Source organism: Carassius carassius, chromosome 23, assembly GCF_963082965.1.
Source record: "Carassius carassius chromosome 23, fCarCar2.1, whole genome shotgun sequence".
Classification (NCBI taxonomy): Eukaryota; Metazoa; Chordata; class Actinopteri; order Cypriniformes; family Cyprinidae; genus Carassius; species Carassius carassius.
In genome coordinates, this window is record NC_081777.1 from 14862803 (window position 1) to 14886971 (window position 24169).

Sequence of the window (24169 nt, forward strand, 5' to 3'; positions counted from 1 at the left end):
AAAGGTATTTCTTCAAAAAAAAAAAAATTAACAGTAGAATATTACAATTCCTTTAAACCTAGATTTTTTTTTTTTCATCATCAAAAGCATTAAAACAGTTATCCTACATGATTCATCATAATGTACCTCTGAGTAACTATATCTAAGCTGTGGTACTAATCCCATTACTAAATAGACAAATAATTTAATATAATGAAAAACATAATAATAATAGGAATACTGCCAGTTTGCAACATAATACCTTGAGTCCTGGTTATTGTTCTGCCCCTGATGTGAATCCACATTAAAAGCAGCTTTGATCAGTTGTCTTATGCAATCTTCAGAGATCCCAGAAGAGCTGATGGGAACTCAGGCGTTGTTAATTCATAGTGTCTGGCGTTCCTCTCCAAACACATACACACCAAAGCAGCGTGTCTTTTACATGTTCCTACTCTAAAAATGGATTTAACTGGATTGAGCTCCAAAGGACGCCTTTTGGTGGTTTTATGTTTAGTTTCTTACCTTTACAAACCCACCGCTGCTGAGGGGAGCTGCAAACTCAAAGCCAAATTCAACCTGAGGGGGTATAAGGAAGTGGAGAAGAAGACGGTGGTTATTGGCGGTATGTTTCCCGTTCATCAGCGCCTAAAGGACACTGACAGCAACACCACGATCGCTCCAGAGTCCTCTGATTGTGAGGGGTGAGAAGCTCTATTTTATATTTATTATACAAGCGAAAAGTCGACAATAACTGCGTGATATTTGAATGGGCAATAAAGTTATTCAGTCGATATCTTATGAGGTGTAGCCTACTAATCACAATAGTGCACTCAAAGAAAACGTGCATACTTGTTTGTCGTTATTAGAACGATATACTATTTCTAAAGCATATTTCTAAAATTAAAAGAGGCTTCATTTCAAATGCTTAATTACGGTCTTAATTTGTCTTGCGTCTTCCCTTTGTAATTGCAAGATTACAAAATCATTGATCATGCGAAATTAATCAAACTGTCGTCCAAGGAATAATTACAACTTGTCCTCCTGAGAGACCACTAGTTTTTATGTTCCATAAACTCATCATCAATGGAAAATAATCTGTTGTACAGTTTACTGTGCTAATTTTATTTTTATTTTATATTTGCTTCTTATTGGAGTGTATTTATATCTCGCTTCCCTGTTTTTTTTTTTTTTTTGTATGTTTGTACAAGTTTTTCTTGCATTAAAAAAAAAAAATAAATAAAAAAAAAAGTTTACTGCGCTAATCAACCTGCCTGGAGACATCTAGTGGTGAGGTGAGAGCTGGTATTACATGTCGTGGTATAAATAGATTTAGATTCTAGGAGAAATAAGAGCAAAATCAACAAGATCGTAAGTACGATTTGGCAAGATTTATAAAAGCAAATGAATTAAATTGTAACTTGGATTAAACATGAACATTTCACTCATGCAAACTGAAATAAACACAAGCTAGCACCTTTAGTGAATTATATCTGTGAGACCCTATCACATTCTAACATGTGCATTCCCACTCAGCTTTAACTTCCGTACTTTCCGCTGGGCTCAGACCATGCTGTTTGCCCTGAATGAGATCAACAACAGAAGTGACATTTTACCTTATACTGAGCTGGGTTACGTCATCTATGACTCCTGCTTCACCATTTCCAAAGCCGTGGAGGGAACGCTCACCTTCCTGACAGGCCAGGACGAGGCTGTGCCCAACTACCGCTGCGGGGATGGACCCCCTCTCTCTGCTTTGGTGGGGGCTGGAGGCTCTGATCTCTCCATAGCCACAGCCCGGATACTCGGCCTCTACTATTTCCCACAAGTACCTTTTCAACTACCACTGTATTTGGGGCAATGGATCTATTATAACTAGATCTATTACTTATAAATTACTATAAAAGAACGCCATGACCTGAATCCATTTTTACATAAAGTACAAAAATATCAAGGTGATACAGTTGTGATATCTTAATTAAGAGAAAAGCATCGGTCAGTTTAGGAAATCCTTTAAAAGAAAAACTCATTTAGTTATTGGCGTAACCTTTTGTTGTTATTTGTTGAAAAATATTACTTTAATTATATTTAAATTTATGTTAAATGAAGTTTCTTTTGTCATGTGCAACAAACAATTCAAAGCATGTAAAAAAAACAGGAAATGGTATTTTGGTAAATTGGTAAAAAGTCTATCTATATACATATATATATAAACACACATACACAATACCATTCAAAAGTTTGGTTAGCTTTTTTGATAAATATATTTCTTTTCCACAAAAAAAGTAGTAAGCAGCATAACATTTTTCAGCATTAATAATAGGAAGAAATGTTTCCTGAGCACTAAATCAGCATATTAGAGTGCTTTCTGGAGGATCGTGTGACACTGAAGACTGGAGTAATGCAGAAAAAAAATTCAGCTTAAAAAAAATCTAGTCAATGCTTTTTTTTCTTTAATAATAAATGTTTTCTGAGCAGCAAAAAGACTGCTTTGTACTTGATGGTTATACCACATGACATTTTTAGAGCCATTCATTTGAAACCTTTCTTGAGCACATTTTAAACTAGATTTTTTTAAGACTTTTAAGATTTTCCATTGGCTTATTATTATAATTTTTTTTAAGTGTGTGTGTGTGGGGGGGGGGGGGGTCAATTTATTCCATCTTTTAATTACTATTTTATAATATCAGAAATCCATCAACAAATACATCTTTGAGCATTTAAACTGTGCTGAATTTGTTTTCCTGCTCTCCTAGATGAGCTACGCATCCTCATGCTCAGTTCTTGAAAGCAGGTTTCAGTACCCCACCTTCCTCCGCACCATCCCTAGCGATGAGCACCAGTCTGTGGCCATGGCCAAACTAGTGCTTAATTTTGGCTGGACCTGGGTGGGTACCATCGCCGCTGAGGACGATTACGGGAAATACGGCATCAAGAGGTTCAAGGAGGTGGTGGAGGAGGCGGGAGTTTGCATATCCTTCTCCGAAACCCTCCCCAAGGTCAGTAACCCAGAAGCCATCGAGAGCATCGTGCAGACGGTGCTGGATTCCACGGCTAAGATCATCGTGGTGTTCTCCTCTGATGTGGATATGAGCCCCCTAGTGGGGGAACTGCTGCGCAACAACGTCACCAACCGCACCTGGATCGCCAGCGAGGCCTGGGTCACGTCAGCCGCCATCTCCCGCCACCCCGACATACTACCTGTCCTAGGAGGTACAATAGGGTTCGCGGTCAAGCGTGCGGATATACCAGGCCTGAAAGAGCATCTGCTGAGCGTTACTCCATACAATGACACTCTGACTGAAGAGTTTTGGGGAATAGTCTTCAACTGCACTTTGAATTATAGGGAGGTATTGAGAGGCACGAGGAGATGCACTGGAGAAGAGATGCTGGAGAAGTTAAATAATACTTTCACGGACGTGTCACAGTTGAGGATTACATATAACGTGTATAAGGCTGTATATGCCGTGGCACATGCACTCCATAACCTAGAGCACTGTAAACCCGGCAGTGGCCCATTTGAGAATGGGACATGTGCTGACATTACGAAATTTGAGCCTTGGCAGGTACAACACACTTTGACCGTTTTTATTTACCTTATTTTCCGGACTATAAGTCGCACTTTTTTTCATAGTTTGGCTGGTCCTGAGACTTATATTCAGGTGGGACCTATTTATCAAAATTAATTTGACATGAACCAAGAGAAAACATTACCGTCTACAGCCGCCAGAGGGCGCTCTATGCTGCTCTGTGCTCCTGTAGCCTATACTGAAAACATAGAGCGCCCTTTCGCGGCTGGAGACGATAATGTTTTCTCTTGGTTCTTGGTTCTAATTAAATGCGACTTATAGTCCATTGCGACTTATATATGTTTTTTTCTCATCATGATGTATTTTTGGACTGATGCGACTTATACTCAGGTGCGACTTATAGTCCGAAAAATACGTTTTTTTTATTTTTTTATTTTTTTATGTCGTGTCATTTATAACTATTATGTGTTTTCCTTTTAGCTGATGTACTACTTGAAAAACCTCCGATACACTGTTCCTCACACCAAAGAGGAGATATACTTCCACGATGGCGATGTAGATGGCTTTTATGAAATCTTAAATTGGCAGAGCGATTCGGAAGGAGGGATTGCATATACCCCCATTGGTTACTACAACAGCACAGCAGCCCCTGAGGAGAGGTTGATCATCAATAATGGCTCCATTATATGGAACAATGATATTCTGGAGGTGAGGAATGTTATGTTAAGTGATCAGTGTAGTTTAGTATGATCATAAAATAGAGCATATGTACTAACAATAAGTTTAATATTTAATATATGTTGAATAAATGTGCAATATCCATCTACTCATAACAGCATTTAATGTTTTTATCTCTTTTGTATGTATATATATATCTGTCTAAGGTATATTTTATAAAAAATGTATGACTATCAATTACAGTAATATACTATTATATAGAGAGAAAGTGTGAGAGAATACAGGGTTTAATATTTGATATTTAATACGTTTGACAAATATTTTTGTTGATTAAACATTAAATATTTATTATATTCTTAATATTTAATATACATTCAATAAATATTTAATATCTAATGCATTTAGTTTATATTTAATAAATATGTGATCATATTTATATTTAGTAAAATAGTTTGTCGTTATTGCATGTTGGATCTTATAGATGAACAACTAAAGAAAATAAAATGTTGTGTTTCCCTGCCGTATTAATATATGTTTAACAAATATCTACAGTATATGTTGATTAAAACATTAAATATTTAATCTACTCTTAAGTTTATATATATTTGATAAATATTTTATATCTATTTATTAAGTACATTTAATTTTGTATATATTTAATTTAGTAAAATAGTTTGTCGTTATTGCCTGTGGAATCTCATAGATTAAAAGGTTGCACTTTATTTTACAGTACGTGTACTTGTACTTATACTGTACTTACAGTGTATTTATCTAAGAAAGTTCTGGTAATACAAGGTAACTACATGGGGTAGGGTTAGGTTTAGGGGTAGGTTTAGGGTTAGTACCTAGTTATTACATAGTTATTGTAATTACTATAATAAGTACATAGTATGTACATGGGGAACAGGACTGTAAAATAAAGTGCTACCGATTAAAAGCTTAAGATGATCAACTGTTGTTTCTCTATTGTACTGCTTGTGTTCCAGATGCCACGATCTGTGTGCAGTGAACGATGCCAGCCCGGCACCAGGATGGGTATCCGGCAAGGAGAACCAGTCTGCTGCTTTGACTGCATCCCCTGCGCAGATGGCGAGATCTCGAACACAACAGGTCATGGGAAATATGAGATTTTTTTTTTTATTGGTTATTTTTAACTGACCATTTAGTCCATTTTAACAACTCACACACTTCCAACAGATGCACGAGGCTGTATCCAGTGCGATGAAGACTACTGGTCCAATGCCAATCACGATACGTGTGTGCCAAAGACCATTGAATTCCTGGACTTCGGTGAACCTCTTGGGATCACACTGATCGCCATTGCTGCTTTCGGGGCTTTAGCGACTATTGCAGTTGCGATTATCTTATTGATGCACCTTAACACACCTTTGGTGAATGTCAACGACCCACTGCTCAGCTTCTCCCTGCTGCTGGGTTTAGTGATAACCTTCCTGTGCTCCATTGCGTTCCTTGGTGAGCCTCAGATGTGGTCTTGCATGACCAGCCAGGTGGCCTTGGCTGTGGGCTTTGCTCTGATCCTCTCCTCGCTAATGGGCAAATCTGCTCTGCTCATGCTGAGAGCCAGAGCCGTAAAAGCTGTCAAAACTGCTATGAAGGCAGCCAAAGCAGCAGCAGCGGCATCTGAGCAGAGTCCCGACACTGCCGTCATGGCTCCAGCTATTCCTCAGAAGAATGATATAGACCCTATTCATCCCAGGCACCAGAGGGCGATAATGATCGTGTGCACCCTGATCCAAGCGGTGGGTTGCACCGTGTGGCTGATTCTGATGCCTCCATATCCCGTGAAGAACACAGCCGCCCAGAACATCAAGATCATCCTAGAGTGCGACCCTGGAAACATCATCTTCATCTGCTCCATCTTTGCTTATGACATTCTTTTGGCTGTGCTGACTTTCGCTTTTGCTTTTGTGGCACGAAAGTTGGAAGACCACTTCAATGAGGGCAAGAGCGTGACTTTCGGCATGTTGGTGTTTTTCATTGTTTGGATCTCCTTCGTGCCTGCCTACCTGAGCACGCGGGGGAAATTTATGGTGGCGGTGCAAATCTTTGCCATCTTGGCTTCCAGCTTCGGTCTGCTCGCGTGCGTCTTCATCCCCAAGTGCTATGTGCTGCTTATCAAACCAGAGAGGAACAAAGAGGAACTGATGATACCCCGAGCCAAATCACGTGACATTGCTGCTGCCAGCTCTGCATCCGCTAATGGAACCACAGTATCCACTGTGTCTCTAGATGACTGAAGCCAGTCCCTAAAACTATCTACTGTGTCACGGTGAATGTAGAAGTCTTGTTATATTGGACTTTGCCATATTTCAAGGATCTTTGATATAAATTTAACCTGATGTCAGAACTAAAACATAATGGGAATAACAGTAAATGGCTTTAAGTGGGTCATATAATAATTTTTTACTTATTTTTTCGCCATGTCTACTTATAATAATAATTATTTTTTTCATAATTTATCATGATTATAATCATAGTTTTTATGACCATATTTCATTATCTATTACCCCTAGCAGAGTGTTTTTTTTCTTCTTGCTATTTTACCTTTAAGCTGAAATTAGGTACATTGCTTGCAACACTTTTAATATTATAACTGCAGGTTTGCTGACAAGTCCAAATTATTTTTAACTGCTCCATTCCATTGTATTCATCTTACAGCAGAATGCTGGGAAGGGTCATTTATGAAGCTTGGTTTAAAAAAATGAAACCATAAAAAATGTATTAAACCATAAAAAAATCTAAATATCCAACTTTAAGACCTTTCCATACTGAACACAATGTGAAAAAGTGAGGTGAATTGCCGACACATCGACACATGTGCTTTCACATCGAGTGTGAAACGATTGTTTGCTTTCTGCTAATTCACGCCTGCATGCTAGGTGGCGCCGACCAACAATGTATTTTTCCTCAGATATGTATCTTGTATATGGTCCGCTGCTCAATATACAGCATTAAATTAAAATAAATAAAGTTTGGTTCTACACCAGAAACACAAATATCTTTAATGCTTACAAGAATATCCCCATATATACACATATATACCTCATATATACCATATACCAGAATATCCCATAATATAATTAGAGTTACAATTCACATCAAGCTACGCTTGAAAATGTATGTAATTATTAATGTATTTGTTTAAAATTCAGCGAGTAACTTACGAATGTTATCTATAACATTAGTTGATTTTGATTATAATAGACAGAGTCTTTGTCATCATTTATTGTTATAAAAATACCATGAGCTTCATATAGAAAATATATCGTTATAATCATGTACTTTGTATGCTGGTTGAAAGCCCTCTACTCATGTGTTTTTACCAGACCGTTCTCATTCCAAGGCGTCATGTACTGACACTCTTGACATTTCGTCAACATCCTACGCACATGGCACCCTCTAGCGTCAATATTAGAAGCAGATAAAAATGGGCCAGAAGGCGCCTCCTAGCGGTCTAACCCTAACCCCCACCCTAACCCTAACCTTAACCCATAATCTGTGTCTCATATTGACGCTAGAGGGTGCCAAATGCGTAGGATGTTGACGAAATGTCAAGAGGGTCAGTATATGACGCCTTGGGATGAGAATGCGTTAGTTTTTACACACGTGCTCAATACATTCTTCTGAACTTTTAGCGCCAACGCGTCAACCTTTTGGGTAACAGCAGTTGCTCTGGCCACGTGATGTGATGCTCAAATCTTATTGGATGGCCCATGTTGTCGCTTTGCGTATCTGAAAAGATGAATCTGGTTTGGGAAAAAACATTCGCCTTTTTCGGTGCGCAAATCTTCGCAGTTTATGCGGAAATATCCACAGGAATCTGTTGTTGTTGTTTTTTTTTTACATGGCGTCATCGTGTCCGATATTCATTTTGCTTTTTCGCGCTCAATGTGGAAAGGCCTTTAGACGAAAAGGTGCAACACGGATAATGAATAAATTAATCCATGTTAAACCCAATATATATATATATTTTTTTCATACAGTTACATTTTGTTTTCATACTATGTACATTTAATTTCAAATGATCAAGGAACAATTTATTTATTTATTTTTTTGGTAGTTTAAACTACAAATCATAAAAATAGAATCAAATAAAGAGAAGTGAATAAGAAAATGAAACAACCCCTGTAAATGAGCAGGAATTTGCGCTCGGATATTTGTATGACTTAGTTGTTCAAAAAAAAAAAAACCTGCACTACATCATACAATATATAACAAATCTTTATAAGAGGCAAATTTTAGTTTTAAAAGGATGAAAAATAAAGAGGTAAATGTAATACTGATGTCTGACAGCAGGTGGAAGCATTTAAGGTCCATAAACAAATCTCTTTCCACTGGAAATAACACAATAAATAAAACTGTTGGTTCTCAGTTGTTTTATAAAATAATAATTGCAATAGTTTTGCTAAAGAAAAAAATGAAGTATATTTTTGTGAAAATTCTGTAAACTATGATGTTGATTTATTTATGGATTTGAAAATTAATTTTCAAATTTAGATTAGACTGCATGTGTTTTAGACATATACGGGAGGCATCATGGATTCATACACAAATTGCATCTAATGTGAACTGTTTAAGGGGTACCCAGTTCTGGACAGGACTCTGCTGAGGCCTTCACTCTGTTGCCCTTAAACAGTACTAATAAAAACATGTGTATTGCGTTGTCTCTTTGTTTTATCTTATTCATAAAATAAAAGTTACAAGAAATTCCCTGTTGAATATTCTTTATTTTTAATATTTAATCATTTGGAGAATAAAACCCCCACAGACTCTTAACAGTTCCCGTTCTAAAGAACATTGTTCATCTTTAAAAAATTCATAAATTATACTATATATATATATATATATATATATGAAAATGCCCCTATAAACATTCCCCTACTGTTTTCCCCAAAATAACTACATAAAGTCGATAATTTTTATTGTAACTATGGACTACATTGACAAGAGTGATGTAGAAGTATTCTCCATAAAGCTAACACTGGTGATGTACTGGAGAGAGAATAGATTTCACAGGAAAGGATCTAGTTTTCGGCAGTAAGAAAAGAGGGTTTTAAAGATTATTGTTTTGTAGAACATCACCGTTATATATGATATGAGCTAAGTTGGGCCCTATAGGGATCATGTGTTATTTAAAAAAAAAAAATTATATTTTCAGAATGACAGATTTTATTTCTCAAACATAGTCTGTGGGGTAAAACTCCCCCAAAGAACATGTCTTAATTACTGTAGTTGCTATGTTTTGATGATCAAATCCTCTGTTTTTCCATCAGATGTATTCTAGCTAGTTGGTTGAATAAAAAATATTTGAACTTTATATTTAAAAATTACCTCAAATTAGCATCAGCTAGCTAATTAGCAAGCCACTTAGCATCAGCTAACAAAATTGTTAAAATAGGCTATAATTCATAATTATTGTATTCTTTTTAAATTTTAAACTAAAACTGCATGTGCTCTGATTTTTCTGTAAAGAAAATTGCTTTGTATGACTTGGGGGCATTTTATATGGTGCCCGTAAGGTGACATGTTCGGTTCACTTAGTTTTGTTGTGGCCTCGATATAATAACTTGTGGAAACATGATAATATGTCATGGCCACGAGATCATCCTTATGTCATGATCATAACTTCTTATGTTGAGGGAATGACATATTTTTCTTGTTGCCACGAGTTAATACATAAACAAACTTGTGTGACCATAGCAACCCAGGATTATCTGTTTGTATTATTATGCTAGCATTAAGCCTACCATAGGCTATATATGGTAAATAAATGACTGACAATTATGCCTATAAGGTTTTGTATTTATTCCCATTTGTTATGATAAATGGGTGTGTTGTTTTTTCATTTACAAATGAAACTACGTGGATGATTAATTCCTCATCGAAACACTATGGCGTTTATAATTATGGTCTACTAAGTTGCAAAAATAAAATGAAATGTTGAAACTGCATTCCAGTTAAAATTCCAGTCAGCAAAATCAAAGTTTTATTGACATATCAAGCATTTACAGTAGGCTATTCTTTACAAAAGTATTCAGAATGTAAAGAGATTGAAATGAAGGGAAAAATTGAATATAAATTAATATGAAAATATAACCAATAATAATATGCTAATAATAATAAACAAAAATTTTATGGAGAAAAGACGATCAGTTAATGGACTTACAAGACTGTAGGATGGATAAAATTTTTCTAATAGGCCTATTTCATATTATGCATTTTATCTAACATTTATTCATGATACATGTGAATGTTGACTATCGCACGTAATATAACACGGTAGCCAAGGCCTATGGTTAATATAACAATTTAATGATGTAATAATTTTTTAAATAAATAATATAATGATTTCTTAATTTAAAATAAAATATTAATTAATCCACTTCTGATAATCCCTGGTTGCTATGGTCACGCAGGGATGTTTACACATTAAACTCATGGCCACGTGAAAAATATGTCATTTCCTCAACATAAGACGTCATGGCCACGAGAAATGGATGTCGTTCCCTCAACAAAATTATCTTGTGGCCATGACATAATATCACGTTACCATTAGTTAATATGACGTTCCCTCAAATTAATATCCCATGGCCACAACATATTATTACATTTCCACGAGTTATGTCGCGGCCACGACAAAACTAAGTCAACTAGACATGTCACCTTACGGGCACCATAATTTTACCCCCTTGGTATTTTTTATTAAAACAATAACTGGAAAACTCTGTACATTTTTCATACCTGGTCTATAATTTATGTCATTGTCACTAAAACTATGACAAATATTCTGAACGCATTTAACTTTTTTGATTTTTGAACCCCACTATATCTTCTTGAATAAAGGCCAGAGTTTGTGCATTCTATAGATAAACAATATGTATGAGGTGTGTGAGACAGAATGAGTGTGCATGGCTCACTTAATGCCACTTGCCACTCTAGATGCCTTGTGGAGTGATGATATTTTTTCTATAATTGGATGTGTAACAACACACCCTCAGTGAGGAATAGTCCAGAGTGCCTGAGGAAGACCTTTTGTAGTCTATATGTGTGTGTGCCTGGTAACTGTGGCTGTGGTGTAAACAAAATACTTGAATATGGTCTTGGCAGAAAGGCCAAGTGGCCATTCAACTCTGGACTGACCACTGAAAACACTGAGCACTGATAAATGCAAACCAACTGACCTGTCAAGGTATGATTTTAATAATTCATCAGGTCTTTGTGAACAACTTGTTAAAGCGCTGCGATTAATAATAGATTCAATCCAATGGTAGGTGTTAGGATGCATGCTCTTGCTACTATTTTGGAGGATGGGATTCGTGTCAAGGGTTGCCCTTCGGTTCATGGTGAATCTGTGGGGTTCTACTCCAACATGTCAGATTACTGAACACTCTGCGGGCATTTTATGATGTATGAACTTGGAGTCAAAAATGTATATGTAAAAGTTAAGAGTTGTAAGAGCGTTCAGAATGGTTTGAACTCTCCAAAGAAGGTTGAGGTATGTGTTTGGTGTTCTTAAAAATAAATCATTTTTTATCCACTTATGTATACATCACAAGTCTCAAAAAAAAAAAAAAATTCAAATACTAAACTTTTTTTTTTGTTGTTGAGAAACTTAAGATATGCATGTTATTTTGTAGCTGATGTTCAAATAAATAAATAAATAAATAAATTGATAATCTAAATGGCACCTTAGCTTTACTTAAAAGCTATTAACTAAAAATAAATTCAATAATCACCCATCAAGCTCAAGTCCCATCAACTGACAGAGTGGGAATGAATCAGAGTTTAAAAAAGCTCACCACTCAAAGACACGTTATTTACCAAGCAGATAATCATCATCAACAGATTGTTGTTTGGGCATAGTAGTTTGTGTTATTCTATGATGATAGAAACTGCTGAGAGCTTCTGAGAGACCTCCATTAACAGTCTGCTCAAGTGTTGTATAATAAATGCTTTTCAGGTGGGCTAAATATCTAGATAAAATGGAGGCAGAACGAGACATGACAGATGACAGTGACAGATGTCGCAGAAGTTCAAAAGTGCCCTACAGGTGAGAAAAAGCATCTTACCTTGAACTGTTTCTCTGTTCAAATTGGCTTCAGTAAAGCCTTGATTTGATTGCCAATTCAGTCATTTTGACATGAACAATCACTGAAGCAGACCACCTAAAAATGTAACCTGTTAATTGTTATTAATATCATTTTGGCCATTTGACTATTAAAGTAAATTTCTGCAAATCATGCAAATCAGTGGCATAAGTGTATTGACACATTTGGAGATGGACCAGATGCCCCCAGATATGTGTTTACTTGACCTATTGCTGTGAAAGGCTAGACACAGTGAAAGAGTAAGTGTACTGTACTTCTTTTTTTTTATTTAGAGATTGATCTTTTACTTTCTGGTTGTTTTTAACATAGGCTTCTGGTTTAGGGTTATGTGTACTCTCTGCTGTCTATAAATTTGTAGGTCTGATGTGCTTATTTTAGTGTTTACTTTAATTGCTCAGTTATATCAGCAAAGGTTAAACTCTCTTTCTTGCTAATCAACCCATTGGCCTATAATGTTTTGGTTATTGTAGTTATTAATAAAGTTACTGGCCAACTGCGAGTTTTATTTACTAGCCAAATCCTTGATGAGTGTTAATTTTGGACCATGCATGAAGGTGAGAAATGGTGCAGAATGAATCTAAAAGTGTGTGTGGAAAGAAGTGGAGCCTGTGAACAGCTGTTCTGGTTAGAATGGCATACTGGAGTAATTAGACACCAGATTGTCAGGAAAGCTTTGCTACACAGTAGCTGAGAAGAATCTGTTTACCATTCTAGAATGGAAGGACAGGGCTTTGGGCATTTGTGTACACAGAGAAAGAATCTTATTCTTTGCTCCTTTTCTTTCTCTCTTCTCATACAATCTCTGACGCCTCTTCATGTGCACTAATTATGGAAACTGCTGTGTTTTTTTCTCCTCTGCATATCCACTAGAGATAAAGCTGTTCCCTTGGCTCTTTTAGATAAGAGGCAGTCATCATTTCATTATTTCTCCCCCCTTTCATTTTAATCTCCAGCATTCACAATTGAAGTAAAATCACTTGACTGAATGAGAGCCCTTGGGACCAAGACAATTATATTTGAAGCTCTCCTGGCTATGACTCAATATTATTTGGCTTGATGAATTATAGCAGAGTAAGTAACCTATTTGACCCCTACTCAAACAGCAGTGTGAGTATCTGTGTGTTAAAGAAAGGAACACGACCAGTCTTGTCAATGCCAAACAGTGAAAAGTAAGCGTTGATCTCAGAGCCAGTGTTCAATTGAACATTTTTCAATCTAGAAGATTGTCTGTTTAGCACCACTTCATTTAAACTTCAATCAAGATCTAACATCAATCCGTCCTTCATCAGTGATTCAGTCTTTATCTTTTTTCTTCATTATCATGGCTTAAGTTATTGCTCAGTAATTTATCTTTCATTCCTCCTCTCCCATTATATTTTGTAGTCCCTTCTCTCTTAGAAATGCTTCATTTCCTGTCTCGTTCCTCACAATGTTAAAGTGATGTATAGTTTTACTCTTGGGATAAAAACATATTTTAATTCGTGGAAACAGCAGGATATGAAACCATATAGCCATCTGTTCTGTGCAAGGTTGTTCTACAGAACATTCAGAATGCAGAACTGTAGCTTTTTTTCAAATAACTAATCGGATTAAATAGCTAAACTGGCACTTTTACAAAAATGTACAAATTTACCACAAAATTACGTGAACTTTGTCTGTAAATGAAACACATTTATGGGTATCTAATAGTGCTGTCCTAATTGTTTTAATTATACTTTTTTTATTTGTAAAATATTTAACTAAAATACATTTATTTTTAATACTTAATAATATTATATATATATATATATATATATATATATATATATATATATATATATATATATATAAATTTATACAGTAAAAAGGATTATATAATTTTCATTTTCAGAGCAAAGTAACTTTTGATCAATTTAATATGTCTTTGTTTTTTTTGTTTTTTTGTTTTTTTTTAAAGGGGTCGTATGATGCAATTTACATTTATCTTTTCTCTTTGGAGTGGTACAATCTCTTAGTGCATACAAGCCCCTGGCTGTTTACATATGTAAAGAATTTGCCACTGATGATTCAAACACAAATTTTGTTTGTTGTTACTCCGATCACAAATGCAGACATGGTTATATGTTAACGCGTAAAAAGACAGTACAAGTCATTATAATCATTTTTTTATAATCAGGGTTTTATTGTTTATTGTTATTATAAAATCCCTTGTCATCTACAGTAACTAAATATCTTTTAACAAAATTAAGTAATCTATTTGTTTTACTTATTTTTTTTTTTAATTCTTAAAACATGAGACATTACACTGAAATTATAAAAACGGTTTCTAAGTCCTACATTTTTTCCAACTATGATTGTCTTCAGACTGTCAGGATTGGACTTTCTTTGTGTTGTGCTCCCCATAACCCAGGTTCTCCCTTATGTGCCCATATTTGGTCGTTCCTGTTCCTGTCTTTGTTGTCTCTTTATTAGTTGATTCCCCTCACCTGTGTATCCCTTATTCAGATTATTATTTAAAGTGTAGTCTGCACTAGTAATGGGAGAAACAAACCTTTGAAGTATTCGAAGCTTCGAATCAATTGAACCAATCGCTTGGCAGAATGATTCACTGTTTCGACCCGTTCGAAGCACCACACGCTGGGGACGCCTGCTGGTCAAAACTGTGTAAATGCAACAAATACTCCAATGCAGACCAAAACATGCATAAAAACTGCTTTTACAAACCCAATGAAAACGCTTTCTTGAAAGTGTAATATATTAAACACAATCAAAAAAATAATTTATATTAATTAGCAAGGGCTTGTTTTGTTTGCTTTATGGAGAACTTGTCTAAACAGGCCAGTAAGAGACTATTAACTGCTACTCATCCTTTAGTGAGATCAGTGGACTCGCATGATTCACGGGTTCACAGAGATCGCCCCCCTAAGGTGGACTGTTGAAATTTCGAAAGGTTTCAAAACAGTTATGATGTAACGAAAACTCGTTTACTGAAATCCCGTGACTTTGGCATTTTGACACGCGGTCCGAACCACTCTTTTGAAACAGTTGATTCACAAAGGTTTCTAAGCTTCATGAAGCAGTGTTTCAATTGCAGACATCACTACTGTGCCCCATGTTTCCTTGTTGGGTCTTATGTGTTTTCTTGTTGTTCTGCGTGTGTGTTCCAGCCTGTCCTGTGTTCCCAGAAGTGTGGATAAATAAAGACTGTTATCATTGTATTCTCCTACGATCTCCTCATTCCTCGTTTCTCACAGGAGGCAACCGTGACTTTTCTTTTTATTTAAGAAAGATTTATTATTTTTATTTTTCTCTGGGGCCATATACATTTCCAGAGCTGGTAATGGTATACGATGTGACTGTTTGGTTCTTGTTTGCATGTGTGAGTGTATTTGTGATCTATGTTATGTTTGCTGTCATAGTAACAGGCTTTGCTTTAGCATTTGAGCAATGGGGCAGCAACTGTAACAGAGTCAGCACTGCAGTACCGGGTCCAGAGGTCGTGACCTCTGTTGATGGATGTACACAGACGTAATGGTCACCAGTGGAAGAGTTTAGTTACCTTGTCTGAAACGAGTGACTCAAAAGGGCATGAACACTTTCACCTCTGTCTTTGCTGTAAATTTTCAGCATATTGTTTCACACTCACCCTTAGCATGAGAGGAGTCCAATATGCTTCATAAGTGAATAAAGGCGTTCTCACCTTTGTCATTGGGCCAAAGACTGACCTACATGCGCTCCGGTTTCCTCTCCATGGCACATCTAAGGCCCACTCTGAGGGGTTCTGGTTTCTTTAGCTTCTCCTTCTGCTAGCTCTCACTTTCCATCTCGCAAACCACTTTGCCCAAACCAAAACCCCACACGCATATACTCTTAACCCCAATCATCAGCCAGACCAGATAGACATTACCTGTATCAATTATTAAGCCTTGAGAATAGCACTCATCTTTGGAAATGTGACCCGAGAGGTCAGAGCCTGTGGGCTGCAGAGAATATCTGAAAGAGTGGCATTGAGTTACTCTAAAATTCATATTTGATTACCCATTAATTCCTAAGTGATTGTGACTAATCAACATGAGCAAAGTGATACTCAAGCGTATAATGTACGTATATATCATATTTGCAGTTGTGATCAGCATAGGGGTTTATGCCAGGCACTTGCTCACATCTCAACTCCAAAAAGTCCCTAGATTTTATTTTCGTTTTCCTGTGTTTTCTGGTATTAGCGTTGGCACAACTCTGACAGGAGATTTGATGGACTCAGAGAACATCGATCACTCCTGTTTTGCGCCCATTGGCATGTATGCTGGCACATTGCTGAAATTGATTAAGAGAGCCTGTCTTGGGACGTCCTTATCTGTAACCTTCAGGTGAGAAACTTTCAGGTTGCTTTCAAACTCCTCTACTCAAGCGTGAAATAAGGTTCCATACTGCTCTGAAGTACCTTATAGGAAATTTTAACAACATAAAACTTTTTTTTGCTGATAATCAGAGGAAGGATTCATTTTTATGCTGGTTTAGGTGGCAGGGAAAGACACATTTCTGGGGAAGCAAGCTGAATGATTGCTGAATAATTTCCATATTTATCTCGTTTGGACTCTTGAGGTAAGCATGAATTGATTAGGTAGATTACTTTAAGATTATATTATCTAGTTTTATAAATGACCCAAAGGACTGTTCTAATTTTTTTTAACTGCTTCAAACTGAGCATTTTAAAACATGCTAATGATCCATTTTATTTTGTTCTATTTAGGAAGCAGATGTTCAGGTGTGTGTCTGTGTGAAAGTGAATAGGTTGCAGGTTACAGCAGTCTTAGGTTTTTTTTTTTTTCTTTCTTTTTTTTTTTTAATAAGCGCTGTACTTGAGAGAATGGTATCATCACAGTACTAAGCAAGTGCAGTATATCCTAGCAATAAAACCACTGGTCTTTTGACATCAGAAATTGTGCAAAGACCCTAAAGACTATTCCATATGGTTAAACGTAGAAAGTTAACGTTTCACCATTTTAATCATCGCTTTAACTTTCTGTTTGTTTGGTGAGTGTAAGCTTTAGTGAGCTTCATCCGAGCACCTGCAGTCACGCCAAGAGGAGATTATGAGATATTTTTGGGAACCACTGGGTGCCGACCTGTGAAAGTAAAGCCTGTGAAATGGCTTGATGAATGCAATTTTCTGTCCTGTCTGTGTTGACTTATGTCCTGTTGAAGCAGGATGTTTTTGTGAGACATACTGAAGCTCTAACCCCCAACCCCTTTTGTAAAATAGTCTGTTTATGGCGCACACCAGTTATGCTGCTTAAGCAGGTTTATAATTACTGTAGAACATTTTATTTGATGAAAAAATGGGGTCCATGATATATACAATTGTTCATAAGTTTGGGGTCGGTAGGATGTTTTTGAAAGAAGTTTTCTGTTTTGAAAGAAGATTTGGGTTTGTTTTATGCTCATGGCTGCACTTATTTGAACAAAAATACAGTAATAATAGTAATACTGTGAAAAATTATTACAACTTAAAATTCCAAGATATATTTTAAATGTAATTTATTTCTGTGATGGCAAAGCTGCAGTTTCAGCAGTCATTAATACAGTCTTTGGTGTCACATGATTCTTCAGAAATCATTCTAATATGCTGATTTGGTGCACAAGAAATAAAATCGTATTATTATCATTGTTGAAAACAGCTGCTTGTTCAAACAGATCTTTTTCTGATGTGATCAGGATTACGTATTTGATGAATAAAAAGCACTTATAATGTCTTTTGTAACATTATAAATGTATTTTAATCAATTTAATACAGACTTAAAAATATTTGTATATATATTAATATATTTCTGAAAAAAAAAAAGAATAATCCGTGATTAAAATTAGTATGGTCCATTTTTCTGAAAGAGGCTAAACATCTTCTCTTTTAAATATTACATTAGTCAACCTTTAGTACACAAACATGGGCCACTTCTGGTTTCATATGATTTTTCATAACATTGACTAGCATGCAGTCATCTTTAACCCAAGCTTAGCCTGCTGACTTTGTCTTCTGCCATACCCAACCCAACCTGGCCCTTCCCAGCCCTACAGCCGGACCCAAGAGCTCAGCCAGATCTGGTTTCATCCTCAGCACGCAGGGAGGTTATAAGAGAGGCTGGAGAAGGAGATCACACGCACATAGAAAGAGAAGGAAAAGAAGACCAAGAAATGAATAGCTGACCGTGAGTGAGTCGCAGTCAGGAAGCTATTCTTCCTTTGATTGAACGTTCTCGGCGTACTGTGATTGCACCCAGACTCTCCCGGGCTCCAAAGGGGGGAGGGGGCCCTGCCGGTCATGATTGCAGCTCGCAGTAGTTCGGTGGGTCGAGGGGGCCCCGAGGAGCCCTCCAGGCACCGCAGACAGTCAGCTGCTTCTCTGGCAGGGCACCGTGGCCAACGCAGCTCTCAAGAGAGCACTCGTGATAGCCATGCTCAACAACGGCAGGGGGCGCTGCTGCGGGCGAGAAAAGCATTTCTTATCAGGGAGATGGAGACCAACTGGTACTTGAAGCTGTGTGGCCGGGCCAGAGAAGATAGTGTCACTTATGAGACTGGCATGCCTTACCGGTGAGTCCTGAAAGCAGAGTTATGTGAGCTGTTTGCTCGCAGGTGGATTTGATGTCTAAGAAAGCCTTCCCACAGTGTTTTTTTGTTTGTTTAAGGCCAAAATAGTCTCAGGTATGAGATCTTTATCTCTTTCCATGTGTTTGTTGATATGAATTTCATTGTAAAAACATGAACGCAGAAGCTTTTTGTTGATTACTTTGGCTAAAATAGTTATGTAAAGTTGGCCTAAATGCTCCATTAACCCTCCCAATTTAAGATTTAAATTTTTTACATTCATAATTATTTTTTAAGTGACTCTGAACATTAATAATGATTAAGAAATTAATACTTTTATTCAGCAAGGATGCATTGTTTAAAGTGACAGTAAAGACATTTTTATTTCAAGTAAATGCTGTTTTTTTTTAGTTTTCTAACCATCAAAGAATCCTGTGAAACACAAGTTTACACAAAAATATTAAGCAGCACGGCACTGTTAATAATAAGAAATGTTTCTTGCTACCTGGAAATCAGCATATTACGATGATTTCTGGAGGATACATGTGACAAGACTGGAGTACTGGCTGAAGAAAAGCTTTGCTAAATAAATTTTAAATATATTTTAAATTGTAATAATTTTTTTCACAATATTGCTGTTTTACTGTATTTTTGTTAAAATAAATGCCATTGACACAAGATAATTTCTTTTCAAAAACATAATCCAAAAACCCAAAACAGTTGATTTGATTTTATGGACTAGTGTTTTGTCTCTCTATTTTCCAAGAGGTCTTTGACCTGAGAAAGGTTAAGGACCTTTACAATAAGTTATCCTTAGCTGTCTAATGTTTATGTGAAATTAGCATTCAGCAACTTAATTCTGAAAGTAAATATAAATAAACATACTCTACAGTCAAACCAAAACTGATTCCGACACCAGATATAATTTTGATATTATATAGTTGGTGCAGAACATTATATTTATGTAAGTGAGGATAGAAAAATAAACTGTGATATATTATACCCAAACATTCTTCATACAGTGGACTACCAGAAACAAATTCTAAAAATGTTGGGACCAAAAACTATTTAGACACTTTGACCTGGCCATGTTTTGCTTAAGTGTTTTTCTATAATTACTAATGTGAACTTTTTACACCCCAGACTGAACAAAATGAAGCATTGCTTTGTAATTGGGCCTAATTTGGAATTATCTAATTGTGTAACCTACTTAAATTAAAGCTAACATACCCTTATATCAAAGTTATCTGACATTATCGAGATGGATTTGTTCTGACACAGTTTAACTCTGAGTTCGTGTCATATTTTAATCAAGCCATTTCACAGGCTCTACTACACAGTTTGACGCCGTAATCCTTGCTGTTTCAGACCTTTGACCCTAAAGATCCACAAATAACCAGCATTCTCACCTCTGACATCACACATATTGAGACGTTTGCATAAGTCTCCTCACAGAAATATCATAGTCTGCAATCAAAAGTGAGAAATTCAGTATGAACTCAAACATTTCTATAACCTACTATTCACATTCACTTCATTCATTTATAACTGCACTGTACAACAACATTAGTCTTATATGTTTCTATTTTTATTTCTCCTAAGGAATTCAATTCATGATACGGCAGTGGCTGATGTATAGTTTACCCCAAGCATGAATGCATAAAACTAAGATTGTTGTAAGCGTTTGAGGGAATTTAGTTTTATTTTGTTTTGTGGTTCTAATTCTCTTACGGGATGCTTGCCATTAAGAGTGTTCTACTCCAAATCTTTTCATCCTGCCAGACACTGTATGTGTATGTCTCTATTTTAACCCTCTTCCAGCTTCAGAAGTCTGTCCTTGAGCTGATTTAGCTTTTTATGTCTTTAAGAAAATGAAGCATGCATAAAAGGTTAATGGAAGGGTTTAATGCTAGAGCCCCGCAGATATAGGATGCGAGAATGCTGGGTGCCTTTTATTCTGTTTTTCTGAAAGCTGAAAACTTATCTGAGGAAATAGGTCATGAGAAAGAAAGACAGGTGACAGACAGAGAGAAGCACAGTGTATTAAATCTTACCATGTTTATAGTTTACCATAGCTTCATATTTAGTTATGATGGCACACGTATAAAAATAAATGCTATATAAGTATCTATAATAAATTTAGTTTGCATTTACGGATGATATATTAGTGTAATTATTTTGAAACATGAAGCAAAAGACCTAGCTCAGATTTTACATTTTTGTTTAAAGTAAGTGTATTTATTTTACATATTATTTGGTTTTTCAGTAATAGGTGAATTTATGAATTGTTTGGTGGCACACAGTTATTATACCTGTATTTTTCAGGAGAAAAGTTTTAATACCTGAGGTGAAAAATCAATAAAAGGCATTTAAGGCTGTGAGAAAATGTAACTTTAGTAGGGGAATGGAGCTGCTGAGTTATTATAGTGTTGCTTTAAAGTTATTATTATTATTTTATTATTATTATTATTATTATTAAGTGGATGACACACTTGACAAGACATTATTTTAAAGTACATTTTTAGTAACAGTGGGTCTTATTCACTAACTGTGCAAGAAATCTGTTTATGAATGCTTCCATTAAAAAATCATGATTCACCAGTAACTTTCTCCCTTAAATGTATTCTAAATTCACAAAACAATGTAATTACAAAGAAACCAAACATAAACAAAAACCACATACTCTCTTGGTTGAACTATGTTTGTATTAAGACATTTTACACAGATCTTTCTGTTGCAAGGTTTCTCTGTATTACAGTGCAGATATGGGTATGTACAGCTGGCTATGAGAGGTCTGTAATCTGGGTCTGTATAAAAGGTCTTTGTGTTTGAACTGGTTTTGAGGATGGCACACTTTGGCATTGCTCGAGGATTTTGCTGCACGTTTCTCAGACAAGAACACTTTTTTTTTTTTAGAAAGCATCATACAGTATGTAATGAAAAGCTGTAAGGATGTGCAGAAAGCCCTTATGTTTTGAGTGTGTTTTATGCACATAAGTAACCTTAAGCCAATAATTTAGAATATTCCAAATTCATTAACAGGTTGCTGTTAATTTTGAATTATTTTCGTTACCCCGCAAAATTCAAAACATATAAATCACCTGTATAAAACTAAAATGAAAAATTCCTTAATATTACTAGGTGATTTGTGCACTTTTTACAGATTTATTTATTTGAATGTAGAACAAGGTTAAGAACAAATTTATTTATTTAACAGAAATACTAAATAAACCACGCAATTATTAGTGAATAAGACCCACTGCATCTTTGAACAGGACACATCTATGAACAGGACAGAGAAAAGAGCAATCTCTTATATAAAACAGATTTTTTTTGTTTAAAAGTAGAGGCTCTGATCTTTATTTTGGTGTCTTGCATATTCAAATTTTCATACAGCAAAATATACTAGAGGCCATCAAAGTTGAGTGAAAATCATCAAAATCACTGGCGGTGACTGGCAACTTTTTTTTCTAAAAATGCTTGGCGGGGCAAGAGTTAACGATGTCCTTACTACCTTTCTGGACCTTAAACATGGTAGTTGCTGTCAGTGGAGGGTCAGAAATCTCTCGGATTTCCTCAAAAATATCTAAAAAAAAAGAATGCCTTAATGGGTTGAAACAATGCAAGGGTGAATAATTAATGACAGCATTTGTATTTTTGAGTGAACAACCCCTGTAAAGTATGCTCATATTTGTATTTCTGTGTGTTTAACTTTATCTTTATTTGTTTGTTCCCAGCCAACTCATAATGCAGACACATTTCGAGATGCTAACATAATTGCTGTTAGAGATCAGGACCCATATTCACGAAACATCTTATCTTACCTCTAGTTCTCTAAAATAGCAGTGAAAGTTTTTAGCTAAAAACCTATTCACAAAGCTGCTGAGACAAGCCTTTACTAAGGAATAGAGAGGTCCCATGACATAAAATGTTCACTTTCTGAGGTTTTTTCTGAGTTCCTCTTGCCTGTATATGGTCCCCAAGTTTCTAGAAATTTTAATCGGTGTAAATCGAGATTGTGCTATCTTTGTCTGCCTTTGAGAAAATGGAAGCTCAACCAGGCTGATCTTGAATCTCCTCCTTGTGACATTATAAGGAGAAATGTTACCTCCCCTTTCTCTGCTTTACCCGCCAAATATTTACATATAATTCAGTCGCAATGTCAGCACAGGTGTTACAAACAGACTTTTATGATATGGATTTGACAGCACCACCACAAACAGTGAGTAACAGTGTTCACTAATGCCTGATCTGTGATCAGTGATTTCAGATGTGTAGCTAATTATTTAAGTTCACACAGAATTTCTTTCTAAATCGTTTAATACTGTTTATGCATCAGTGAATCAAGCCAGCGACTAAACGATTCAATTCAATTCAATTCAATTCAAGTTTATTTGTATAGCGCTTTTTACAATACAAATCGTTACAAAGCAACTTTACAGAAAATTATGTTTCTACAATATTTAGTAGTAGCTAGTAGTTTGTGCACGTTTGACAGGATTTTAGAAAAATAAAAATAATAATAATAATACAAGACGTAGTCAGCTAGATGATGAACTATCAATATTATTAATTAATAGTAATTATATGATGCAGTCACACATGTAGCAATAATTGTTAGTTCTGTTTGTTGATTCAAGGTTAGGATCATCTGGGGTCCTCTGAGGGTCAGCATCATCTCTTCTCAGGTGTTCTGGATCCAGACTGGAGCTTGTGTAAATCCTAGATACAACGGGATGTAAATCCCGTGGCAAAACATAGAAACAAAATAGAGACATCATTAGCATAGCTGCTGATCCAACAAAGTAAAATTAGTTTAACCCAAGCTAAAGAATAAAAATGCAGATGCAACTACACTCACAATTTAAGAGATACATTATTCGAATGCTTGGCGAAAGAGATGCATTTTTAATCTAGATTTAAACAGAGAGAGTGTGTCTGAACCCCGAACATTATCAGGAAGGCTATTCCAGAGTTTGGGAGCCAAATGTGAAAAAGCTCTACCTCCTTTAGTGGACTTTGCTATCCTAGGAACTACCAAAAGTCCAGCGTTTTGTGACCTTAGGGTGCGTGATGGGTTGTAGTGTGGTAGAAGGCTAGTTAGGTACGCAGGAGCTAAACCATTTAGGGCCTTATAGGTAAGTAATGATAATTTGTAACTGATACGGAACTTAATAGGTAGCCAGTGCAGAGACTGTAAAATTGGGGTAATATGATCATATTTTCTTGACCTGTATTGATACTCTTGATCATACTAAGCTTAAGAAATGGAGCGGAAACGGATGCTTAAATGGG

The 24169-nt window shown here is 36.0% G+C and overlaps 2 protein-coding genes across 3 annotated transcripts in view; both read left to right on the forward strand.

Annotated features, from left to right (window-relative positions):
- The first annotated feature begins 384 nt into the window (after positions 1 to 384).
- Positions 385 to 6916, forward strand: LOC132101915 (vomeronasal type-2 receptor 1-like). The gene is made up of 6 exons (XM_059507137.1): positions 385 to 680; positions 1513 to 1804; positions 2733 to 3542; positions 3987 to 4214; positions 5171 to 5294; positions 5382 to 6916. Exons 1-6 carry the CDS (start codon positions 439 to 441, stop codon positions 6440 to 6442), a joined length of 2757 nt encoding a protein of 918 aa, XP_059363120.1. The 5' UTR covers positions 385 to 438; the 3' UTR covers positions 6443 to 6916.
- Positions 6917 to 12183: 5267 nt separating this feature from the next.
- The window catches only part of LOC132101360 (voltage-gated potassium channel subunit beta-1-like), a 170429-nt gene continuing 158443 nt past the window's right edge, over positions 12184 to 24169 (forward strand). The window contains exon 1 of one of the 2 annotated variants that reach the window (XM_059506257.1): positions 12184 to 12255. In XM_059506257.1, the coding sequence (XP_059362240.1) occupies positions 12188 to 12255 (68 nt within the window). In that variant the 5' untranslated portion in view covers positions 12184 to 12187. Of the gene's footprint in view, positions 12256 to 18486; positions 18881 to 24169 lie in introns of those variants that run through there. The other variant, XM_059506253.1, reaches the window with a different exon arrangement.